General features: G+C 43.4%; 1 protein-coding gene across 7 annotated transcripts in view; it reads left to right on the top strand.

Annotated features, from left to right (window-relative positions):
- nrg1 (neuregulin 1) overlaps positions 1–17,453 on the top strand; it is a 28,101-nt gene extending 10,648 nt beyond the window's left edge. The window contains exons 2-9 of one of the 7 annotated variants that reach the window (XM_077019749.1): positions 5,390–5,528; positions 8,098–8,156; positions 10,431–10,454; positions 12,061–12,160; positions 12,478–12,634; positions 13,048–13,178; positions 13,572–13,772; positions 13,938–17,453. In XM_077019749.1, coding sequence (XP_076875864.1) covers positions 5,390–5,528; positions 8,098–8,156; positions 10,431–10,454; positions 12,061–12,160; positions 12,478–12,634; positions 13,048–13,178; positions 13,572–13,772; positions 13,938–14,610 — 1,484 coding nt within the window. In that variant the 3' untranslated portion in view covers positions 14,611–17,453. Of the gene's footprint in view, positions 1–5,389; positions 5,529–7,477; positions 7,546–8,097; positions 8,157–10,430; positions 10,455–12,057; positions 12,161–12,477; positions 12,635–13,047; positions 13,179–13,571; positions 13,773–13,937 lie in introns of all 7 variants that reach the window. The other 6 variants (XM_077019748.1, XM_077019746.1, XM_077019753.1 and 3 more) reach the window with 6 other exon arrangements.
- Positions 17,454–26,355: the final 8,902 nt, after the last annotated feature.

The following is a 26,355-nucleotide window of genomic DNA, read 5'->3' as shown; positions in this document are numbered from 1 at the left end:
TCACCAGTCAGGTGTGTGGATGAGTCACCAGTCATGTGTGGTGTTTGGCCTGGAGGTGGGGTAGGTCAGGTAGGGAATGGGAGTGGGTTAGGGTGCGTGGGGAATCAGAATCGCCTTTATTGTCATTATAATTTGCATTACAATGAAACCTGATTATGGGCGGTAGGCTGGGGGTCGGCTTCAGTGGCAGATACTGGTGCAGTGGCATTATGGGTAAGCATTTCTGCAACACATTAGTGGTTTTGGGGGGGGCTTTTTTTTTTTTAGTTTAGTTTTTTTTTTTTTACTGTAATGGCTCCTTTTTCTGGCTATGTAGACAAATCTATCTGATGCAGAGTAGCCAGCTTTCATCGATAGGCAGGAATATTTAGAGCCAATCAATACACATCAAGTGCTAGCTTAGTGGCACGGCACATTTTAATCACCAGGTATTTAGGGTTCCTTATTTCACTGCTGCTTGAACTGACAAAACACACGGGATTGCACTGCTGTGTAATGCCTAGTGTTAAATACAGTTGACTGCAGTGCAGTTCTGTTTCCTGGCTGTGGCTGTTTTAGATAACGCGAGGGAGGTGCTGGTAGCAGGCTGTAGTGTTTTTGAATCCTCTGGATGGTACCTGGGGGCAGATTTAGGGAGAGAACACGGCCCCATCACTAATGACGAGGCAGATCTGAGGGCAAGGACCAAACATCAGGCTCTCTGGAAACCCATAATGAAGTTTGAGTACTGTTTAGACTGTCACTTGCACTGAGCTTGGAGTTTGTACAATTTAGGTGATATGTACCAGTGTTACTACTTTGTCCATTGAGGATATAATCGACAAATTGCCTTTATTCCAATATTGCATACCGGGTCGTAAAGACGCATGTTAGACATTCGGGTGAATTTCTGGAAGACCTGATACTGGTCACCATAGCCACCACATTTTTTTTTCTATGTCTTATTTTTCTATAGTGGCTGATAATGTTTAAAGCTTGTAAAAGTATTTTGAGATAGCTACAGCTTGACTAAAGCATTCCTGTGAAATGGTTGTGGCTAGCAGTTAAGTGTGTTTAGACCTTCAAGTAGTGTCTTTTTTTTTTTCTTATGTTGACATGCATTGAACAGGATGGACAAGTAAAGAATGAAGTCCAAACGAGCGGTATATGTTGCTTGTTTTAGCATCAGGCTACAGCCGTTGTGGTGTTTTGGAGTGCCTTGTCACAGCAATTTAAAGGGAATGCGTTTTGTTAATTCATCGCCTTGCCAAGACAAAACTTTGCACAGCTATGGGCAATTTTTCTGAAAGGGAGGATGTAGCTTCTGCCCCCTTCACAGGAAGCACTTACTTTATTTGACTGCTAGAACAAAGGCACCTTTGGACTGAAGCGTGTGTGCGTGTTCCCCCACCCGAGGCCCCTCAGCGGGGCACCTGACAGGTGTGCGGTTGCTCAAGCGCCAGGCGAAACACACCTTTGCCCACCCGCCGGCTCTACGTATGCTGTCGCCATGGATTCACACACAAACAGATGCCGCGGTCCCTTCTTAGAGGCGCCCGGCATGAGAACGTGTGAAATGAATCAACCCGTGCCGGTTGGCAGGCCGAACTCACACCGAGACTCCGGGGGGGTCTTCCCCAGAGGCGCTAATGCAGTATCCAGGCTGATGAGTAGACACAACAGTTTCACACCTGTCGTGGAGATAGCACACAGGAAGGTGGACAGAGATTATTTTGGCGTGCGGTTTGAACTTGGCACAGTTGCATATGGCTTGACCATACAGCAGTCCTGCTGATTGTGATATCTCTGGAGACTAGTGAGTGGTGCACTGTACGATGTGTCTGTATTCAAGCTTTACCCTGTTGTGTTGGAGCCTCTGAATCTAAGACACTGAAGTATTTGTGATGTTCCTTAGGGCCAGAGATTCATAGTAGCATAATCAAATGTTTCACCCAGTCTAAAAGATTAAGCTGCAATGCTAATAATGTCATGCTATAATTTCTGCCTATGATATGCCAGTTCCTTTTTATGTAATAGATTAACAATGTTGATTTTGCCGTCCATATTTTTAACTTTTTTAACTTTAAGTCTCTGTTAATGGATCATTATTAAAAGCTGCAAGATGATTTGGGTGCAGAACTGCCAGTTAGATACAGAATGTAGTAATGATTTAAGGGGAAGTCATTTCAGTAGGACAGCAAGACAGTTGGAGAACATTTCAATGGATCAAAGAAAGGAAAGCAGTCTTCAATGAGTCAAATGAATTGTCAGTCAGTGAGAAGACGCCTCCCTTGTCGGATGAATGTGGACAGATTGTTCATTCGTACTTGATACCCTAAACTAGACTAGTCATCATAAATTCAGATACCTATTTTGCTGCTATAATTGTGCACAAAGCACTGGCCTCAATTGGAGTCTACTACTCCAGTTTTCTTATGGGATTAGTAGACATACTCAGCCTCCTGGTTCTCACTGGCCTTGAGCCTCTTCCCTCGGTGTGCTGAGCACGGCGTGTTTTCTTCCTGACGGGTTCTCTCCTGGGGCCGGCCAGAGTGGCACAGTGGCGTCCCTGCCCTCAATAGCTCCGCCACTCACGTGATCGTAGCACAGCAAGAAACCGCTTGCCCAGCAAACCATGTAGAGCATGAGGAAGAGGAACGAGCGCACGGAGGAGGAAGGTGAGGAGCTGGAGATGGCCTGTTGGTACCGCAATACCACACATTGTCTGTATGGCACCAGGGTCTTGGGTTTCTTTCCACCAGCGGAAAAAAAAAAAAGATATGGAGCTAAATCGATCCGGCCAATGGTGTCCGTCTAGAGCCTGATTTTAAAAAAAAGGAAAAGAGAAAGAGGAAAATGCACAGCTCAGCTCTCTTGCATTGAAACCCAAAACGCAACTGCTAGGAATTCAGCCTGGTCCTCTGTCCCACGGACATCTCTCTCTCTCTCTCTGAATGAAACTCATATTCAGCATTGATTATATAGTGTTGCTGCAGAAACATTCTTAAGCCTGACATACAGAAACTTTTTGAGACAGTGTAGGTACTGTGGACCTAATGCAGTGGTGTGCGTATTGATTAAATGACATTAACTCCAACCTCGCATTGTTCACTGGGTCAGCTGAAAGCGAAGCCCGTCGTGTGCACGGCTGTAGTGCGAGTCCAAAAGAACCGGCCGGGCGGACGAGTGAAGGCTCAGCGCTGCGGTTCTTCACCTTTCTCCTTTTCAGCCATCCATCACGGTGGAGCCATCTTCAGGGGAGGCAGGAGCGCTTTGACCGCACATTTATATGTGAGCTGAATGGTTTGGACACTCCGGCCCACACCTCGAAAAGCCTGCAGGACCCCTGCCGCCACGGCGATGGCACCACTTTGTCTGAGTGTCTGTCAGATGAGGGACAAGTTGCCAGGAGTGTAGCATGAACTGAATGGTCTTTTTGTTTTAAGCTTCTCACTTGAACTGAATCGCTTGTCACTCCAGCCAGTACCTCCGCGATATCTGTAACCAGTCGCATTGTGTTCTCTCTCTTATTGTGTGTTGCTCCGATTCAGATGTATGCTAATCCGTTTTGAGTCTTTCTCTCTGGAGCCATAGAAATTCGCCGGGCCCTGAGTGATGATCTGTGACAGCCTCTGATCTCTGATCCAGTAGGTTTAATGAGAGAGAGACACAATAATTTGATTACAAAGACAAATTGTTGCACTGCCAATTATTCTACCAGCAGTGGTTGTCTAGGACAGCAGTGGTATGGACCATAGAGATTGTATTGCGTTTAACTCGATGGTGATGTCTCCCACCTCTGTGGTTACCTGACTGGCTCCCTGACCTGTGATTCTACTCTGGTATTTGAGCAGCGATCTCTAAGCAAACTTGATTGTCACAAAGGAGACACGGTGATGCAGCATGCAGCTGTCTAGTCAAAGTTCACCAATATTCTAGACGACAAATCAACCTGCTTTTCTAGTTACACAGGCCCTGTGATTGCGCGTTAGAGGATGGGGAATTGGCCTGTCGGATGAGGGTCACCGCGCTCTGCACAAATGGGGGGGAAATATCATTTCTGCTTAGAGATTATTGATGTTTCCAGACTCGGCTCCCACTGGAATGAATCTTCATCCTAAAAGTGGTTGCTTAATCAATAACTTACCATGCGAAGTCACGCAGCTGACGACCGAGAGCCCTCGCTGGGCGTCTGGCGTCTGCACGTGGCCGAAGCGGGTCGTCTTCCGGTCCCTAATCACGTCCCCTTGGAGACGATCCGCGGAAGCGTTAGGAAAGATGCTCGTTAACCGAAGACCGGGCCATCAAGTCCTGCCACAAGGTGCCGCCACCCACAAACGTTGACTCACTTGGCAGGCCGAGGTGCAAACTCACGCCCTTGGGCCCCGCGCAGTGACGTCTGTGCTGGCGCTGCAGACGTTTACCCGTGCCAGCTGTGACGTGGGGAGGGAGGCAGACAGCCATAGGCAGCAAGGGCTCATTTAAAAATGCAGACGAGCCTTGAGCCGGCGCACTGGAGAGGGCAGGTAGCACTGAGGAAGGCTGAGTGCTCAGGATTATCGACCCCTGCTGGGAAGTACCGGGCACAGAGAGGCAGAAGGCATGCGGCTCCACGCCACCGGGCAGATCCGGAACATCACAGGTACCGCCTGTTCGTTTCTACCAGCAGCGCGGCTCGGAGTTCAGGGATTCGGAACAGCCCTAGGCACTTTAGGGACGAGTTGGCTCCTTAGGCTGTGGCATAAACCTGTCTGCTGTTCTGAAACCATCTTTGTGAAGTGATTTTAGTGCTATTTTCCTTGTTGGTACGTGCTGTCTTTTTTTTCCATATTCTGTGAAAACACACATGCGGGTCAAAGTTTCACATTAGTTAACTTTGTGCTGTTATGGCAGGACGTGATTTTGTGGTGATTTATGTGAAAGTTGTCCTGCACTTGTGAGGTTTAAAATACTTATATAAACTCCACTGTATCATTAAAATTTGAAGCTTCTCTGCCCCTGGCACAGACAGCTAATGTGTTATTCTAGGGAGAGGTATCTGGGGTCCAAGGTGAGCAGTCCACATTGATTCGAGCTGCATCACTGACCTGAAATGCTTTGTCAGTGGACCATTTGCCTCTCATATTTCTCTATTATTCAGCCGATGTTGAGCAGCACTGAAGGACGTTAGGATCAAATGCGGTGTGCATGTCGCTTTCTGCAGCGTCTGCTAAGAAGGCAGCAGATCTGCAGTAGCAGTGAACTGCTGCGCTCGGTGGGATATCGTCGGCCTCCCCTCCTGATCTCCAGCCAGTCTTGCCTAATGTATGACTGTAGAATCTGGCAAGATATGGCCCCCCGATCTGTTCTCAGATCAGTGTGTCTGTGCGTTCCGTGCACTGAGCCGTCTTGTCGTCTTGCCTCCCGCCAGCTGCGACCAGCACCACGCCTGCGGCCAAGACGTCCAGCCACGTGACGCGCTGCAGCGAGAAGGAGAAGGGCTACTGCGTGAACGGCGGAGAGTGCTTCACCCTGGAGGTCACGCCCAAAAGCATCAAACGTCTCTGCAGGTAGGACCTTCGGTGTCGCTGCAGATATTTTCAAACCCCGCTGGGTTGTTTCGTTGCACCACTCCGATGCCTCCTTTTTGTTCACGTCTCCCGGTTTGGGTTTATTTCGTTGCAGTTATAATGCATGTTGTTGTGGCCAGGCCAGGAAGCGTTTGAAGAAACCTAATGTCACAAAGCTCTTTTGGTGTGTCACGTGTGAATTTACAGCCAGTTCTCTAATGCCAGGTGGAGGTTGGAATGCAGTAAGAGCAGAAGCCAGTCATGCCTGATGGGCCATAGGGATGCCTACTGTTCCAGCTTCTCATCTGCTTGGGGCTTTTCCTTAAAAGTTCTTTCCCTAAAAGAACCTCTCGAAGCTGGACAGCTGGTCACAGTGTTGGTGTGGCAGGCTGTGTTTGCTGGGATCCGCACGGCCTCTCTGCAGACGGCTCTGTTAGCATTGAAGTACTGGTACATGCAGCAAGTGAGGCCTTCTCACCATCAAGCACAGGCTTCTATTAGTTAAGAGGGACCACCCAAATCTATCTGACCAATCACAGAAGCTCCACGAATCACACTAAACCCTAAGCACTTTTCTAATGCACCCCAGTAAAGATTTCACGAGTACAGAAACCGTATGTCATGCAGGATCTTGACTTTTACCCCCCACCCCCCGACATCTCTGTCGCAGTGGAATCTGCACGTAGGTGGTCGAGGGCATGTGCTCGCACAAGAGCTTCCTCAGCGTCTCTGCCCTCTGCTCCTTCAGGGTGAGCTGTGGGGCCATTAGTCTCATTAGGAAGAGCTCACGGGCGCTGGCCCCGCACGGACCCGCAGCTGGGGCGCCCGCTGTTGGGAGGCTTTGCATTGCCAAGGAGAAACTTTGGCACGGAGCCATCCTGTACATAAGAAGGACATTTACCGTTCACTGAGAGATTGAGTTTCGCCTTAAATACTTCAATGACTAGGCAGAAATGCAACGCTGGCACGGATTTCTGTTCCGCAAGCAGCGTAGGACAGGAAAAGCCTGCCTGTCCTTCATTTTCCCCCTCTCTCTGTCTGTACATGTCTATATGGTGCGGAAGCAGGAAAGCTGTTCGTGTCTCCAGGGATCACAGAGTGCTGACATCTCAGCAGTGATAAACACGGAGACCTCTCTTTGTGTGGAGGCTGTAGGCCAAGACGTAGCATTTTCAAAGTATTTTCACGAGAACATTCAAGTTCAACATTCATGGAACTGCTGTGTATGTCACTCAATTATTAATGTTGACTTTTAGTCATTTAAAGCTAATAAATGTACTCTCAGTCCTCCCTCTCTCTCTCTCCTACCCCTTCTCTCCACTCCTCCCTCTTCAGAGAGCCTCAGCTGTCCCAGCTGTTAAGACCCTTTAAGAGGCACAGCTGGGAGGGCTTGAAGGTTGTGCCTGTCACGCCAGCAGAGCCACTTCATCAGGGCTTCAGAAAGCCCCTTCTCTGTCATCACACAGCAGATGTCCTGCTGAAACCTTCAGCTCAGAACAAGGGGGTCTTGGCCAAGGCCATTTCTTTGAGTGCCTGCCTCAATTTTAAGAGGACCACAGACCAAGAACTACCATTATTCCCTGAAATCCAGCCATGCCCCATCTACCGGCTATGGGTCCTACGGGCCTAAAATAAGCCCTTGTCCCATGGTAATGTAAGACCAGTTCATGGCTAACTAACTGTAATTGTTCCAGTGGAAAAGAACTGGATTGGGCCTTTATCTCCACTGAGGAAGCCAATGGGACTGTTCCCGTTTAAAATAAATAAGTAAATAAAAGAATAAAGAACGCACGAGTCCCTCCCTGAACTTTGGATTCACCAGCACACCGTTTCATCATTGTTTAAATGTTGTATTGTGCTGTTAAATGTACGTTGTGCTGTGTTGTTCTGTGTCAGTGTCGGTATCTGTGCTGTGCTCATCACCTAACCCCCCCTCCCCGTTTCCTCAGGTGCCCCCCAGGATTCATAGGGGACCGATGTCAAACATCAGACGCTGTGAGAGTCATAGACCAAAAACGTATGTGCAGTCACTGATCCTTCCCAAGCACCTGCTGCACCCCTGTGGTCGACCCTTCCCTTCTCTAACCCCTCTGTTCCATAATCACAGTCTCCACAGCTCAAAACCTTCCGGCCTACACGTCTGTCCGCCCCCGTCAGACGTGGACCGGGACGGGTCTCTGCGTGCTTCGAGGCGCCTGCATCCAGCAATCTCTTCTCTCGCTAACCCGAAGCATTTATTAAAGCTCTCTGATAACAAGTTTGCCATTACCTCCATTGGAGGGCGCTCAGAGCAGTTGATCACGCAAATATTTTCTGCAGTATAATTCTGTAATCCTTCATCTTTGTTGAGGTGAATGCTTGGAAATTAATCTCACACAATCAGGATGTTTCACTGGAGCTGTGATTTGGTTAACGGTTGGGAGGAGTGTGTTATAACAAACATGGATGATGTTTGTGAGACACTGGGGAGACGACCACAGAGATGCACGTGGGCACTGGGGAGAACTTTTGGGTGTCCACTCACTTCCTCTCTTCTCTCTTCTCTCTGACTTTTTTGTTTCCCTCTCAGGTGCCCAAATGAGTTTACTGGTGATCGCTGCCAAAACTACGTAATGGCCAGCTTCTACAGTACGTCTATTTCCTTTTCCTGTCTGTGCTTGGATTGGAGCATGCTCAGTCAACGCTACTTCCTGTTGCTTCATTTTTGGTTTTCCTCATAGGCAGACCAGGGATTTTTGTTCCCCGGTTTTGGGGTTCTGTTGTATGCCTTTTACCATACCTGCTTCTCGCATGGTTGGCATTATTTAACCTAGTTTTGTTACATTAGATTACTAACCTTGATGGATAAAGTCTATATTTTTAATATTTATTTAATTTAGACAAAACTAAATTAAAAAGATATTGGAATTTTTCCACGAAAGCTTACCTTTAGAGACATTTAGTGTTCCTGATTGATTTGAATAGTTTATAAGTTAATTTTTTTCTATTTTAAAAGGTTTTTTATAATTTCCTCTTAGACGCATAGTAGAAACTATGGCAAACTAATGTTAGGCCAGACTGACTGCAAGATTTGATTACTCTTGCCCTCTTTATCGATACGGCATAGATGGGAGTATGAATATTTCTCCCAGACAGATCAAATATGGCTTTTGCTTTAGAGCAAGAAATGTTCGTTTTTTTTTTTTTTTTTTTTTACCTAACTCAAGTTTCATTTCCCAAATATAAACCTAAGTTCATAGCATTGTTCATACACAATATCTTTAAAGCAGTGTGACATTATATTCATCAGCTAGCCTAGATTACCAAGGGAATATAATAGCATGCTGAGCCTCAAAATAGCAATTTTTTGAAACTTCATATGTAGTGTAACAATGCAGCTAAAGTAGCCCAGGGCCTTTCTCTAGTTTTTATATTTGGTCATCACTTCTTTGAGGCCTTCTTGCCCACTTGGGGGGGGGGATGATGTTTGGAGTTTGGCCCAGTGCCAGCAGAGCGTGCAAAAAAAAAGTGCTCATCAGTTTTAACTGTCAGTTTTCTTGTTGAGCACAGCACCTTCGGTTATTCATCCTCTTTCCTTCTCCTCGCTCTGGGACTGTGATCAAGGCCATGAAAGACGGGCACGCTGGGAGCTGAGTCAGCCCGCTATTAGAGCTGTATCTACCAGCACCGACGGACTTTGATCGCCTCGCCATCGCAGGCTCACTGGCTTACCATTAGAGTAGAAGTAGAGCTGCCTCTCCAGCTACTTAAGGAGATAGGTCATAGGTCATAGGTCACTGAGCAGCGAGGACGGCACATAGAACCGAAAAGCAGCGTGTGGTTATCGTCCAACATGTTGGCTGTTAGTTATTCTAGTAACTTCAGGTATGTTGCTGAAGGTCAATGAAAGAACTCTGTGAAAAGCCCCGCTAAGCTTCTGAGATGTTATCAAGATAACGGTTATTCATTAGGTGTCTGTGACCCTGGTGCCTGTTCACTGACACAGACTTTATTAATACAAAAAGAGCAGGCAGTGTAGGAAATGCCATCATGCTCCGTGTTTCCTCATTCCACGACTGGTACAGACATGTGACCCGTGTAAGGACCACACATGGGCTTGGAGCACCGCTGTGAAGAATAAGATTTTAACAATCTGTGAACTTGAGCAGTTCACATTTTACACAGTCAGAATCAAATGACCCAAGACACATATCATTGAACTACTCAAATAAAATATGGCAGGTTTGAAACTTATTTGATTACTTAACATGGCTCCTAGGTGATGTAGTAGATAGACCACTCAATTTGATGCTGACAAATTGCTATTTACATGACATTTAATAAATGCCATGTTTCATTAAATGCTGTCTAGTCTGTATGTAAATCTCTTGACCTTGTTCACTAACACGGATACTAGGCGTGGACGCGCTGGGTTTTGGTTTTTATATAAGCGATGGTGTTGGCTCACTGCAGGTTTGAAGTCGTTTGGATGAGTGCAAGCTGCATGACCGTCAGCATGTTAATCTGAGCTGCGTGTGGTGGTATCGAATAACTGTTGAATAACACACGTTTTCCTCCTGTTTAAAGGACACAGGACAATCTCTTATGATGCAAGCACAGAGATGTTTGCATGAGCATGCCATTGTACTGTTATCATAACTTATCATCAGGCATCCTTGAAATGTGCGCTAAGGTAATGACTGATGACTGATATGTGCCATTGAACTGTATTGCTGTCACATGCCAAGATCAGAAATATTCAGCTGTGTGGCACAGAGGTGCTTGTCCTCAGACGTGCTTGGCAGTGAGGTTTTGTCGAATGTTTTTCCTCAGATAGTCAGGTGATCATTTCTGCATTATCACTCAAATCTCCAACCAACTGTACTTTCTTTCTTTTTTTCGTCACCTTGTCTGCCTCGGCAGAACATCATGGGATTGAATTTATGGGTATGGATTATTATGGATTATTCCTTCTTCCTAGTCTGTAGGGCAGCTTGAGCCTCTCTCCTCCAACTCTAGCCAGTCTCCTTTTGCTAATGAAGGGATCATACAGCCATAACAGATACTGTGATTTCGCTCCATACAGCTTTATTGGATTGGAGTCTTTTGACTACGGTCCTGTTAGCCAAAGAATGTTGTTTTTTTATCCTGATCTCTCAGAACGGTCCGGTAGTCTCCATTGGTTTAAAAAGCTGAATCGGTGTATCACTGCTCAGGGGCGGTTTACACGCGGGGCACATCAGCACAAATATGACTGTGAAGGATGTCTTAAATTATTCATGTGGACCTCTGACATGTTCCATTCAAGGCGTGCATGCACGCACGCACGCACGCGCACACACACACACACACACACACACACACACACACACACACACACACACACACACACACACACACACACACACACGTATACACAAGCCCCCCTGTATTAGGCGGACTGTTGAGCGGTTATGCTGTATGTGCAGATCCCTTCAGTCTTTGCTTTGCTGTCCTCCTCTGCATCCAGCCCACCTTAGCATGCTGTGCCAGATCCTGACTCGCCCTCTGCCCTCTGCCCTCTGCCCTTTCCTCTCAGCCCTTCATCTCAGCGCTCCATTTTCCCCCTTCACCACGGCTTCTGCTCCGTTTCTTTTCTTTCTTCTCTTCACCCTTTATGACCCTTTTCTTGCTCCATGTTGTGTCTGTACGTAGTAATGGCAGCTGTGTCATGTGTCTGTTTGAGAGGAATATTGACTACCTAAACTGAACTAACCCCTTTGTTAACCAAACCCAAAACATGTTTGACGGTGCTAGCAGTGTTTGATCACAGGTATCTGACTACAGAGAGTATTCCCCACTCTCTGGTGCTCCCGTACCAAACCAAATCAAAGACAAGTTCCCTTGCTGCATAAATCAAATCTGCTGACTAGTAATGTTGACTAGTTCCTGTCCTGCTAAGGTTCCTGTGACCGAGCACTGCTGCTCCTTAAGACCCGTGTCCTGAAGCCTTGGGTATGTGCAGAACTGTAGCACCTGCAGGCCAAACCAATTTAGCCAGTTTTAACTGAAATGTTTATCATGATGGTTTTGCAGGTGCTAAAAAGTATTTCACATACTGGAGGTCTTATTGAATATGATCCCTCAATGTGTTAACAGTGTACTGAAACCCTTACTGCATGTGAAAGTAGTGTTAAAACATGTCCACTAGTAATCCGTAATGTTTGAATGCATTACAGAGGATGCATTTAGAGTTGCTTGTGTTGGAGTGATGACTTTGGAACTGACCTTGTAATAACACCTGTATTCCATCCCTGTGCAGCAACACTGCATCCTGAGATAAATATGTATCACCATGCATCTGCTTTCCCAGTAACAGAAAAACAAATTCACTAATAGTTGGACTGGAAACCTTTCCTGTAAGAGCCCGTCCACGTGTGGTGCGTTTGTGCAAGTGAAAATATTAACAATTTCACATAACCTTCACTTGCACAAACACTCGGGGTTGAACATGACTTCCCTGTTGAGATGATGTTGTCATGGAGTAAAAATGTTCTGTGATCTCTTCCAGAAGCTGAGGAGATGTATCAGAAACGCGTATTAACAATAACAGGCATCTGCATTGCCCTGCTTGTCGTGGGCATCATGTGTGTGGTGGCCTACTGCAAAACAAAGTAATTCTCCATCTTTTTTTTTTCCTGCCTTTGATGTCATAGACCGGGGGGAAGGGGGGGGGGGGGGGTAGCGCTTGCTCTGGAGGGGTGTGGTCCAGCCCGGATTGGTGATTTCTCTATTTGTATAACCCATTCGATACATCAGTTCTTTACCGGCTGTAGTGGGACACGTCTGAGCAGGGGAATCACCAAACCCGAGCTGGACGCCACCCCACCGTGGGCGTGGCTCTTCATGCACCAACCAGAGCAGCGGATGACTGGCTGGTTTGCACCGGGGCCGTGAGTGACCGCCGCCTCCACATTTGTCCCTCACGCAGGAAACAGAGACAAAAGCTTCACGAGCGTCTGAGGCAAAGCGTAAGGGAGCGCAACGCCTTGGCCAATGGGCAGCCGTGTCCCCGACCCGGACAGCAGTGTCCCCGACCCGGACAGCCGCCTCTGCAGTCGCCTCCGCACAGCCTGCAGCTGGTTAACGTGAGTAACTGTGCAGCGCCTGAACTCCGCAGCAGGAGGGACGGGTTACACGTATCGTGTGGTGCGAAACTGGGGTTGGATTACAAGCCGCGCTCTGCCCTGAAAGGAGCAGGACTGCTTAAAACCTAGCAAACCCACACAAAAACGAACAGAACTGGGTTCCTGAAGTAATGTTTATTTTTGGACTCGCGTAGTACACGGTTCTAATTCATCTAGGGTTTTATTTAGATCCAAGATGAAAAGCAAGATCCATAAAATGATGAGAGCAAAGCATTTTTTTTCCCTCTTTACAAGGACTCTTGAAAGTGAGTCATAAAGTAAACTTGTGACTGGCCTCCTGAAATGTGTACCTGCAGGACACGGTCTCCTACTGACCGCCATCTGTTCTTGCTTCTGGATTCTGTCACTTTCAGCAGTACGCGTTGAAAAATGCCGCCCCTCCCCAGCACGTGATCGAGAAGGAAACAGAGACGTCATTTTCCACGGGCCACCACACACCATCTACACAGCCATCCACTGTCTCCACCCACCCCTCCAACCACTGGTATAGCATCTCCCTCCACCCTACTACACCTCCAGGCTGGGTGGAGCCACCCAATGACCCACTCCAGAATCTCTTTCCAGGGCCTGACGAACTGGGCCTAACGCCAGAGCTTTAGCATGGGCAGAGTCTTTTATATGCTGTTCTTTTCCAGTTCTGCAGTAGATCTGAGTCATTTTTGGTACTGCCCATGTTTGCATTTACTTATTCAGTGCTGATAGAGTTCAGTAAAGCCTCATGGGGTACAGGGTAATTCCAGGGTTTGTTCCTAATACTGTTCTACTGAATACCCATAATGGCATGTTACAAAGACAGAAGCAGTGTCATAAGGAAGGGTGTGAAGACTCTCTGCAGAATGGCTTCCGTGTAGAACACTGTCTTTCTGTCCCAACACAGCTGGAGTAATGGAAAGACGACGGGTGCCGTGTCGGACTCTCGTATGGCCACGGTGATCCTGTCGACCCAGGGCAGCAGGAACGGTACTCCCAGTCACCGTGGGCGTCTGAACGCCACTGGTGGAACTGGAGACCTCAAATCCCACTTGACGAATTTGAGGGAACTAACAGAATCCTATAAAGACTCGCCGTACAGCGAGAGGTAGTTACCGCGGCGTTGACCTTATTCTTCCTTTTTCTCTGGTTTTGAAGATTATACACCTAAATCATTGCATATAGGATCCAGTGTTATATAGTGTTATAAGTAATAAGCTGGTGTTTTTCGAAATTAGTTATCAAACTGATAAATGTCTCCTCTCTGTGTAAGGTATGTTTCGACCATGACTACACCAACCCACCTCTCACCTGTGAAGCTGCTCTCCCCGGCAACGCCTTCTTCTCCTCCCTCCGAGATGTCAGCTCCTCTCTCCAGCCTGGCAACCTCTGTCCCTTCCATGGCAACGAGCCCGTCGGGTGCAGACGAGCACCCCCTGCTGTTCCACGAGAAGCCGGATGCGAGCAGGGCGCAGGGGGCCAACCGGCTCCGTCAGCACCGTCACTCCGCCCACTACAACCACGGCCTGGACACGGCCAGTCCGCCCCCTAGCCCCCTGCACATCGCCGAAGAAGACCGGTACGAGAGCATGCAGGAGCGTGAGGGCACGCCCGCCTCCACCCCTGCCCCAGCCTCCACCTCCACCCCCCACAGCCCGTCCGAAAGAACCGAGGCTTCGGAGACCTGCCCGGCCGCACGGCAGGACGCGGGCAGCGGAGGCGGCTCTGAGAGCAGCTCCTCGGAGAGTGAGACGGAGGACGAACCCGTGAACGAGGACACGCCCTTCCTCAGCATACAGAACCCTGGGGCGGTGAGCACAGCCATCCTGGCCCTGGACGTGCGGGACAGCAGCAGGACTAACCCCGCACTACGCCTCTCCCCCCAAGACGACCTGCAGACCAGACTCGCCAGCGTAATGGCCAACCAAGATCCCATCGCTGTGTAAAAGTAAACATACCAACGCTTAAAAGAATAAGAAAACAAACTTATGTCAGATACTAAAAGAATTATACAGAGTCAACACTAAACCTTTATTTTCTATAAATTAAGTATTTGAGGGGAAATAAGTAAACACAAAAAATGATAACTTTTATTTTAGTGACGTAGTGAAACAAAGTCTTTTATAAATTAAAAGTGTGTATGAAATGTGTTTAATGAAAGTGCCATTCATGTATGTAGCAGTGGTCCCAGTATTTCAAGGGCAGAAAAATATCAATGGTGCCTTTAATTTCAGCATGGAGAAATAAAGGAACCTGCATTAAGACACAGAGCCATATATTCAGGACTGTCAGCAAACAGAAGACATTTGCTGGGATGTCGCTAGCATTCAGTGCTGCTGTAAATCACAGCTGGCATGTAAACATCACCAAATGTCATGTAAACCATAGGACAAAAAGTATTGATCTTTATTGTCGCATTATAAAAGTTGCTTTTATTATTAAAGTTATTATTGAGTCTGTCTAAGCTAGTCACTTAAACCAACATGAAAATGTATAATTAAAAAATCTAATTAGAAACCCGTTACAAAGTTGAGAACTGTTACAAAGGCAAAGAAGCAGCAAATCAGCTCCCAGTGTCCCGTGCTTGTACTCTCCATCAGACACCAGGAATCAGTTTAATGCATCACATTCAAACAAAAAATTAGTTAATTCAAAATTATTTATCAATCTGTCCAACCACTGAATATATGGCTCACCGTGTCTGCGATCTACCCAACACATCCATTGGCTTCATGAGTAATGCATTGTGGGGAAGTATAGCACCAAATTAAGACCTAATTTCCTGATTGTATGGAACACACCATGAACGTTTTTCATGTATTTAAAGATTATCGTTCTGTCCAAATCCTTCTTTTAGCTTCTATCCTTCAATATCCATGTAGAATGTTACATTTATGCCCAAGATGTTGCTCTGTCCTGTTTGTTAGGTCATGTAAAGGTTAGGTCATGTAAACGCTTGTTTAACAGAGTTGCTTTTGTAGTCTAAGACAAATGCAAGGTTAGCAGGTCCCTGCTTGAGAAAAGCTGGGGTTCCAGACTCGAAATGATTAGCATTACGTCTCTGAATACTAACTTAATTTTCACATTGGCATTATGTCTCTGAACACTACCTAAATTTTCACTTTGCTCTACCATAAGCAAAAGTTATATATATATACAAAAGTTATATATATATATATATATATATATATATATATATATATATATAATGGTGTGTGTGTGTGTAACTTTTGTGATATTGATATTCATCAACTATTTTTTATTGGTGTAGTTGGTTATTGAAAAAAAAAGTCTGTTAAACAAGTTTTTCAGTTTGCATTGCCTTACCTAGATCTCTGTTTATATGTACAGTGTAATAACTCTTCTTGTACAGTATTTTGTTACACTCAAATTATATATTTGGGGGACGGACAAAATATGGAGGTTAAGAATTTCAGCAGAATAACAAGTTTTCTGAATCTTTAACTGCCTACCTGGCTTAACAGACCGATGACCCAATAACACACCCTTAAAACCATATTTCCTTCAACTATGGTGCAAAGAGCAATTTTTTTCTTCAGGGTTAACCTTTAATAATCGTAATGGCCATTTCCGAAAATTTGAAAAATCTGGTTCAATTATGTTTTGCATTTTATAGTATATTTATTTTTGTCTATTTATTATTTATTTATTTATTTATTACTTTGGCCTCATATATCAACTAGCCTACAATTTATATTTTAGTGTTTAGTGTAGATATTTGAATCCATCAAAAAATCTATACGTTCATTTTTTTTCACCATTCCATTATATTCCTATACATTGTTTTTATGTTTGAGACCTAATATTGCAAAAACATAATAAATAAATTTACAATTGCTTAAAAAAAACACGTGTGTACGCTTACATCATGCTAAGCTGATCACGCCTGGCTCATCCGTGGAGCCCATCTTAATAATACCCCATGATGCATTGCTTTCAAACCAAGGAGTGTCTTTCATCTTATGTAAATATGCCTCCAACAGCTTGGATTTTTAAAAATTGAAATAAGACTATTAAGGCAAGATTTGTGTTTTTGAGGCACACGTCCTCAACACCTATGTGTCCATTTCATCACTGATACTTTTGTGACATACAGTAGGTAATTATATGTACATTGTCTTCATTTTGGTAAAGAAAAAAAACTGTTTGATGTTTGTTTTCAGATAAATAACATGTAAACAGATGAGCTGTTGATCCCTTGCTGGGTCTCTGAGTCAACTATGAGCACTCTGTTCAGCCACAGTACAGGTGCCACAGAGGGAAATTGAGCATATGTATATGAAGACAACAAATAAACTCTTGTTTCTGCAGCTGCATGAGCACACAAAATGACAAATGAATTGCACAACGTCTGCATTTTCAGAGATGTTTCTCGAGTGGGCAAAGTCTTAAAGATCCTTCTTCTAAATGGTATTAAAGAGGTGATATTTTTTTTCCCATTATGGCGTGATGTACCAAACACTGTTGAATTATGTTGAATACACAATGATTATGCTCTTAGGTTTTTATTATTTACTGGCCAGCTTAGAAACATGATTTGTGTAGATATTTTTACGATTCTTAACGATGAATTGTTGATAAACCATTACAGAAAAAAGTGGACAAACACATGCACAGGTAGAAATGATCCTGACATGCACTCTTCTGTTTCCACTGTAGTTAGCCTACCTGCCAAAGGCTTGCAGGCCTGCAGGTGCCCATGGAAGAGAGCCGTCCAGTTAGGGACTTTTCTACCACTTTTACTTCTCTGATAAATGTCCTGCTATGACCTTCTGTGTGTATCTCCATTGAGTTTCGTACACATCACCTCTGCTTGAGGCTAGTAATTAGTTTGTTTTCTGAGAATGTGCTGCTTACACAATAGGGGAAACTCTTGAGTGTCCCCAGGGTTTCCCTGAAAGAGTTTCACTTCTTCACATACATGTCTGGGCACGTTCCCTGTCTGAGATCCTGTGCTGTCGGTCCTGCTGCATTCCAAACATTCTCTCCACCTTAAGTAATCCCAGAATACATTGACCCACATGTTAATCTCTTGTCAAGCACTTTAAAAAGACTACAAGGTAGGGCAGTCCACTACCTGGGAGTGAACGGGCCCTCTCATGCAGAACTGCCCTTGTCACAAGTAAAGACGTTGGGTTGTTCATTGACGTATTTCTTAGCGACGTGCTTCTGTTTTCATCATTGTGAACAAAAACAAAGGCATGCACTGAATGATCTTTTCAGACAATACTTAGGACTAGATAAACTTTCATTTTATTTATTTTATTCCATTTCCTGCACATTTAACATTCACTGCATATTTGATACACCTTATAAGGTTAATAAGTGCATGTGACTAAGGTGTATCTGTTTTCTCCAGAAGATCAGCGGGCTTTCAGGTGTACTGCTGTAGTTATGCATGACTTGCATACCTACTGAACCAAAATCTGGCAGTGTTGACTCATGCTCTTTTAATGGCATCACTGACTTTTATGGCATGCAAACCGTTCAGTTTCTATAATTGCCCTGGCACCTAAATAACTCAAAACATCATACCTAGGCAGGGATATTTCCTTCTGTGGACTGAATGCCAAGGTAAATAGTTCACATGTAGTCTTTACAGCAAAGCACACCTGCTAAAAATAATTCATAATTCTCTGCGTGGTTCTAACTCTGCTCACGCCCAGTTTGCCAGTTAGCTCAATCTTCTCCTATGAATGTCTTAGATTGGCATCAAAAGTTGTCCACTGCTTACTCCACTCAGACAAACGTAGTATTAAGCCAGTTAAATTACTTTTTTCCCACCATATATTAGAAGCACAACTGATTTCCTGCACTGAAAGGGATTTATTGGCTTATGACCTTATGAGATCTCATACTCATAAGTCCAACACTGGATGCTCACTGGTAATAACCTAACACAGCCTGAGGAGTGTCACGACATACTGTGATCCTTTTACATGAAGGCTGAATTTGACACAGAAGTACTGCGAGGCTGTGTGTGTCATACTGTGGCCTCTTAAAGGGGACTGAGTCAGACATCATTCACAAAACAGATCAAGATATGAATGAAATTACACACCTGGTCAGAGTCATATTGGAGATGAGCAAATGTACTGTAATATTAATGGAAAAATCCATTAGAAGGCCTATGGATAACCACGATTGATTTTGATTCTAGGATATTAAGAATGAACATGAAACCTTTCAGACTGTTACTTTCACAGCAACATTTTCTTTTTTTGTTTTAATGTTCTTATTTGTCCATTTATTTTATTATCATAATTATTTTCACAAATATTTTTACCACCTTATATTTTGTGGCCATAACATAAGACACAAGATCTTGCTAACCTACTAACCCATATTGGGTCAAATCCTATGGACAAATTATATGGCCTGGCGGTTAGGGAACTGGTCTTGTGACCAGGGTCGTGGGTTCGATTCCCAGACCTGAGGCCATGACTGAGGTGCCCCTGAGCAAGGCCCTTAACCCTCAATTGCTCACTTGTATAAAAAAGAGATAAAATGTAAGTCGCTCTGGATAAGGGCGTCTGCCAAATGCCATAAAAATGTAAAAATGTAAACAAAATATAACTATACAACAACTCATTATGATAAGAGATCACACTTTACTGAGCACAGATAGAGAATTTATTTCTCAATTTAGTTGAGAATAAATAATTGTAAGTGCTTTAAGGATATGCAACATAATATTTGATCATTTTTATCATTTTTGACAAATTAAAAAAGAAGGCAAAAACGACAAGTAAAAAAAAAAATTATAAGTTGATCTGGCAGTCACATCAAGTTTTTATTATTAACTATTTATAAAGGATGCATTATAACATTTTTTTCTTTAATTAATGTTGATGGAAAAGACAGAAAAAACCAATGAGACCTTTTTGCTCACTAACTGCACTATGTCAAAAACCGAGAGAGAGAAATCAGTGTTGAAGTTTAGTTTGGGTTTAGAAATCTATTAAATATATTACCTGGTGACTAAATGGCAGAGAGAGATAAAGGTCAATATTTTATTAAATCAAGATTTATTATTTTCATGAAATTATAAAACTAGAGAAAAATCACAAGAAAAAAATTTCTTTTAGGAAAAAATGATTGAGGAATTCAATCTTGGATCCAGTAGATCCAGTAGATGATTTGAACACTGTTTAGAGTATCAGTTCTGTTTGAATTTTTCAGTTGTGGAAAAAAATGTATTTGCATAGAATACAGACATTAATAGTAACAGCAACAAATTTTGTTACTAAATGTTTGCTTTCCCCACCATCACAGAAGTGTGACTGCATGCTATCACAGTGATCTGGTGCTTCTCATGCTGTGAATGCACTAAAGCCTTACAGACATTTCACTTTAACCATGGTGCTTCTGACCGTATGGTCTGGTGCATTAGACATGGACCACAGCTGAGATGAGAGGGTGGGCAGGAGAACCCCACGAGGAACCCAGTTCACTGTAACCCGTAGTAGTGGTCAGGATAGTTTGTGCTTTGTTCGGTTTTAGTGAAATGCACTATACTAATGGATACAGTCTGTATGGGGCTTTTCTAAAAAGCTCGACCTTTAATCAAGATGTCAGTACCACTGAATAGTGATATTTTCATTCTGCCTTCCTTGCATTCCAGCTAAGAAGAAGTATATAAATGTGAAAAAATAGCAAGAAATAAAAGAGTGCTAAGAATGAAACATGCACAATAAAAGACACTGATGAACATGTTCTTAAATGCTAAGTGGTCATTGATATGCAGTGGTTGTTTAAGAGTTGTAAGGCTTGTAAATGTTCTTGCACAAAAATACACAGTAAAGTGTAAAGTGTCATGTGCATAGTGCGCAGATGCAGATTCGACTTCAGCAGCCTCGCGCGCGTGTGTGTGTGTGTGTGTGTGTGTGTGTGTGTGTGTGTGTGTGGTCGTGCACATGTGCATGCATGCATTGGAGCACATCACATGGTTGGACAGATAGACTCCTTGTGTCAGTGGTGGTCATTCACAAGTCTGGTGGCATATCCATAAAAGCTGGTGCGTAGTGTGGTGGTTTCTGATTTCACACTCCAGTACAGTCTCCGCAATGGTAGCAGATTGAGGAGTGCTCCAGGGTACTGTGTCCTTGATGATGCATGTACTTCTGAAGACCTTGATGTTGTACAGGTGATGAGAAGGCAGCTCCTGTGATGGTTTGTGCAGTCTTAACCAATCTCAGGAGGCCTTTAGAAAGCAGTTCCAAAAGCAGACTGAGGGAGAATGCTCTTTGTGCTACAAACCTTGCCAAGGGTCTTAGCTGGCCAAACATCTTCAAACTTCTGCAGGTAAAAATATTGCTGTGACATCTTTACAAGGTGAGATGTATTGTGTGAGCAGGTGTGAATCTCACTGATGTGAAAGACTTTGAAGGTTTCCACCCTCTCCAGCTACATGTAGTGATGTGGACTTAGATCACTAAGAAGATCTCTACCTTATATCTTATTCCTAGTGTTTAGTCCAATACTGCAGTGCAAAAACTGTAGTATCATCACCAAATTTGGTGATACCAGTGTTGATCTGGGAGTGAGTGGAGACTGGAAGGGGTTTCTGTGTTTATTGTTTGTGTTTATTGTTTGTGTGCTGGGAGCACCGTTGCCATTGCTGCCAGACCGAGTTGTTCCTGTTAGAAAATTCAGAGGGAAGTCAACAGTCAGAATCATTGGAGCTCTATGTCCCATTTAGAAGGCTTGACTTTGTTGAATGCCAAGTTGTATTCAGTGAGCATTCTCACATAACTGCCTCCAAATGTGAGAGGAGTGTGTTGATCCTCATGTCTGATCCTCCATCTGCTGTACTAAGTTTCCTTGGCCGACGACTGCATCAGTCATCAACACTGCCTGTTTGTGCTTCTTCAAAAGGTCTTGTACAGCGCATCTTGAAAATCCACTCTGCTTTGAAATCTTTGCCTGAGAGAGACCTTGCAGAAGCCTTGTGTCTGCCTTATGAGAGACCGTATGTCTTATTGCTGTGCTCAGCCTCACCATGGTGTATGACCTGTTACATCAAACTCCATAACTTCACCTTTGTAGCACAGTGTGGCAGTTTCTCACCAACATTTCTTCAAATGCTTAATAACTGATGAAGTTTGTGAACTTGTAAGTGATTTTAAGAGTCACTAACATTTGTCATACTTCAGAACTTCATAGCATACCTCAAAAACAATAGTCAAAGTCAAATTTATATATATATATATATATATATATATATATATATATATATATATATATATATATATATATACACAGCGCTTTTTACAACATAGTTTACAACACAAAGCAGCATATTTCAATACACGGTATCAGCACATCCACTGACAAGCCAGACCATCTCCCAGGTGCTTGTATGGAATTGTCTTTGGTAGAAGCATGTAAGCAGGATATAAAATGCAGTTTATGTATGTGAACATCAATTTAAACAACAATATATATAGCACACGTGGCAGTAATTAGTATGTGGCTCCGGCAGGCTTATCTATAGCAGCATAACTAAAGGGAAGGGCCTGGGGGTGACCACAGTCAAAAGGGCTCACTGAGTCATTGCTTACACCCAAGTCATTATCATAACTAGAGTGAACGCATGACATGGCTGCATGACATGGCATCAACATCTCAATGACTGGGGGCCCTCGTCCCCAGCATCCAATTAAGACAGATGAGACAAAAGCATGGACAAGCTTCGCTGCATCTGCTAATGAAGGTAAATGTCTCAGCTTGGCAATATTACATAAGTGGAAAAAGGCAGCCTTAGTGATATTGCATATGTGTGTGTCAAATGAAAGATCTGAATCAAGAGTGACACCTAAGCTTTTTGCGGTAGACTTAGGTGTTACTGAAAAGCCATCTAGGGTTAGAGGAATATTAGACCAATTGCGTCTTGCAGCTTTGGGTCCAAGAAGCAACACCTCAGTCTTATCGGAATTTAGAAGAAGAAAATTAGACGCCATCCAGTTTTTTATTTCCTGGATGCAGTTCTCAATTTTGGGAGTAGTATTGACATCATCCAGATTTGAGGATATATACAAGTATCATCTGCATAGCAATGGAAGCTAATATCATACCTATGAATGATTGTGCCCAGCAGTAGCATATATAATGAGAATAATATGGGGCCCAATACAGATCCTTGTGGAACACCATATTTTACCTTTGTGTGTTCTGAGAATTCGCTATTTACAAGTACAAATTGGTAACTATTTGTCAGGTAGGATTTGAATCAGGAGAGTGTTTGACCTCTAATGTCAATGAGTGTCTCCAGCCCGTCCAGCAGAATGTTGTGATCAATGGTGTCAAAAGCAGCACTAAGGTCTAACAGTATAAGAACAGAAACAATAGAGGCAGTTAATATTCCTTTAAAAAACTCATTGACTTGCTGATTTGAAAGATGACAAGATCACATTTATTTACATAAAAACATATGGAAATTAGTATTAATTTTTTAAAACACAATTCCATCACATCACCACATTCAGTATGTGTCTGGTGTCAAATTAACCTGTTGCTCATAATGATGGTAGTGTAGTGTAGAGAGGGGTCAGGAATGAACGTATCACTGCGGGTGAGTATTTTTTGACTGAGAAAGGGGTCTGGGCTGGTTGCATGAACTTTGACCTTAGCAATACTGGCCTAGAATCTGGATTTTACCAACTGCTGTTAAAAAGTAAAACATCATTTATTTGTAGTGAGGGCATAAACGTAAGACCAAATAACTAATTCAAAAAAGTTTGGTCACAAACAAAATGGTAATATGGTAAAATTACCATAGAGCTGACCCTCCTTATTGACACAACCTTTGTGGTTTCTTACTTTGTTTTTATTTTTGGATCTTTATAATAAAGATAATCATATATCTTAATCATATATATTAAGTTACTTTGTTAGTTAGTGACCTCCAATGAGACACCATTTTGTATAACCAAGAGTCTTATCATAAATTGCATTTTGGTTATTTTTGTTAGTGTTGTTTGGTTTACTTAGTTTAGATTTGATTAACATTTGCTTGTGATGGTCCAGTTGTCTTTTCCCCATTAACTTATCTGTAGTGGGTTGAGTGGGATTAGCTCTTTTCCACAGTATCCACATGGGCTCATCTTTTGTTAGATTATTTTTCTTTTCCAGACTTCAATCAATTTCAGGATCTGAACCTAACTGTTTGATTTTTCCATGGATTTCAATGAGTATAAATCAACTGATGTAATAACCAGGCAGGTAATTCTTTTCTGAGGGAATTGTAGATGTCTGTTAGGAGTCATGTTACAAGGATGAAATTCCCTTCTCTGAGAGACGCACCAACATTTTGATTAGTCATATCTGGTTTCAGGCATACAGTTTTCTCATAAATCACTGTCACCCAGCAATGGAAAAATACTCAGCAATGAAGAACAGCATGTTCAAAGATTCACAGAAACATTATGTGCACAAAGTATTACTGCAATGAAACAGAAATGGAAACATACAATCCAGTAAAGTGAACACTTAAAACACTTCCTAAAACATTTCCTAAAAGTATTTTTAACTTGTCAAGTCTACAGTGGGGAAAATGTGTATTTAGTCAGTCACCAATTGTGCAAGTTCTCCCACCTAAAAAGATGAGAGAGGCCGGTAATTGACATCATAGGTAGACCTCAACTATGAGAGACAAAATGTGAAAAAAAAATTGAGAAAATCATTTTGTCTGACTTTTAAAGAATTTATTTGCAAATAATGGTGGAAAATAAGTATTTGGTCAATAACAAAAGTTCATCTCAATACTTTGTTGTATATCCTCTGTTGGCAATGACAGAGGTCAAACGTTTTTTGTAAGTCTTCACAAGGTTGGCACACACTGTTGCTGGTATGTTGGCCCATTCCTCCATGCAGATCTCCTCTAGAGCAGTGATGTTTTGGGGCTGTCGGCGGGCAACACAGACTTTTAACTCCCTCCAAAGGTTTTCGATGGGGTTGAGATCGGGAGACTGGCTAGGCCACTCCAGGACTTTGAAATGTTTCTTACGAAGCCACTCCTTTGTTGCCCTGGCAGTGTGCTTGGGATCATTATCATGCTGAAAGACCCAGCCACATTTCATCTTCATTGCCCTTGCTGATGGAAGAAGGTTTGCACCCAAAATCTCACAATACATGGCCCCATTCATTCTTTCATGTACACGGACCAGTCGTCCTGGTCCCTTTGCAGAGAAACAGCCCCAAAGCATGATGTTGCCACCCCCATGCTTCACAGTTGGTATGGTGTTCTTTGGATGCAACTCAGCATTCACTGTCCTCCAAACACGACGAGTTGTGTTTTTACCAAATAGTTCTACTTTGGTTTCATCTGACCATATGACATTTTCCCAATACTCTTCTGGAACATCCAAATGCTCTCTAGCAAACTTCAGACGTGCTTGGATATGGACTGGCTTAAGCAGGGGGACACGTCTGGCACTGCAAGATCTGAGTCCCTGGCGTCGTAGTGTGTTGCTGATGGTAGCCTTTGTAACGTTGGTCCCAGCTTTCTGCAGGTCATTCACTAGATACCCCCTTGTGGTTCTGGGATTTATCCTCAATGTTCTTGTGAGAACTTGCACAATTAAGCCAGTCCATATCCAGGCACGTCTGAAGTTTGCTAGAGAGCATTTGGATGTTCCAGAAGAGTATGATTTTTTTCTGAATTTCCCTTCTAAGACCTTCTGGATACTTAGAATTAATTATTCCAAAATAAAAGTCTTTAATAAGCATTTAATGTGAGAGAAACATTAGCAAATTCATGTAATACAAACATGGGAAAGACATGCTTCTTACAGATGATGGTATCAGGTGTTCTGGTGAAATGAAATAGACTTCTCACCTGAGCTAATGCTCAATAGACTTCTTACCTGAGAAGATATATATTTAGACACGTTCTTGCTAATTTGTCATTTAGTGAAATGAGTACATTTTTTAAATGAGCTCATTCATATAAGTGCAGTATTCTGCTGCCGGTACATACTCAGATAAATGAAGTGGTTGTTCTGTAAGTCACACATGTGAGTTTTCGTGACTAATTCTTATATGGATATAATTACAAGTGTCCAATCTAGAATGGACTTTCAGAAAAGTCCCTCAAGAAAATTCCAGAACCCCAATTGCTTTGATACATTCACTTGCACAGGTTCATCAACAAGAAATGTAAAAAAAATTTTTAAATGTAAATGTGCCGTATTTTGTCAATTGTGATTTTTACACCGCAATCAAAATTTTTGTCCTCCGCTTTTAACCCATCTGTGCAGTTAGAACACACACACTAGTGATTACTAGGGGGCTGTGGATCACACATGCCCAGAGCGGTGGGCAGCCCTAGCCCGGTGTCCGGGGAGCAGTTGGGGTTAGGTGCCTTGCTCAAGGGCACCGCAGTCATGGCTTAGGTCTGGGAGTCGAACCCACGACCCTCCGGTCACAAGACCAGTTCCCTACCACCAGGCCATGACTGCCCCAACACTAAACAGGATTACATAATGTGTATCATAAAGGCTGAGATTCATTAGCCTTACTCCAGTGCCGAAAGCTCATTCACTTTATAAACTTCATCAATAACAAATCCCACCAATTAGATAAATGACACAGGCTCAAATTTTGATGCTATGTTTTTGTTGAATAACCTCTTGAAGAGAGAGAGTGTGTGTGTGTGTGTGTGTGTGTGT

Source organism: Brachyhypopomus gauderio, chromosome 10 (genome assembly GCF_052324685.1).
Source record: "Brachyhypopomus gauderio isolate BG-103 chromosome 10, BGAUD_0.2, whole genome shotgun sequence".
NCBI classification, from domain to species: Eukaryota; Metazoa; Chordata; class Actinopteri; order Gymnotiformes; family Hypopomidae; genus Brachyhypopomus; species Brachyhypopomus gauderio.
This window is presented reverse-complemented; position numbering and strand designations above follow the sequence as displayed.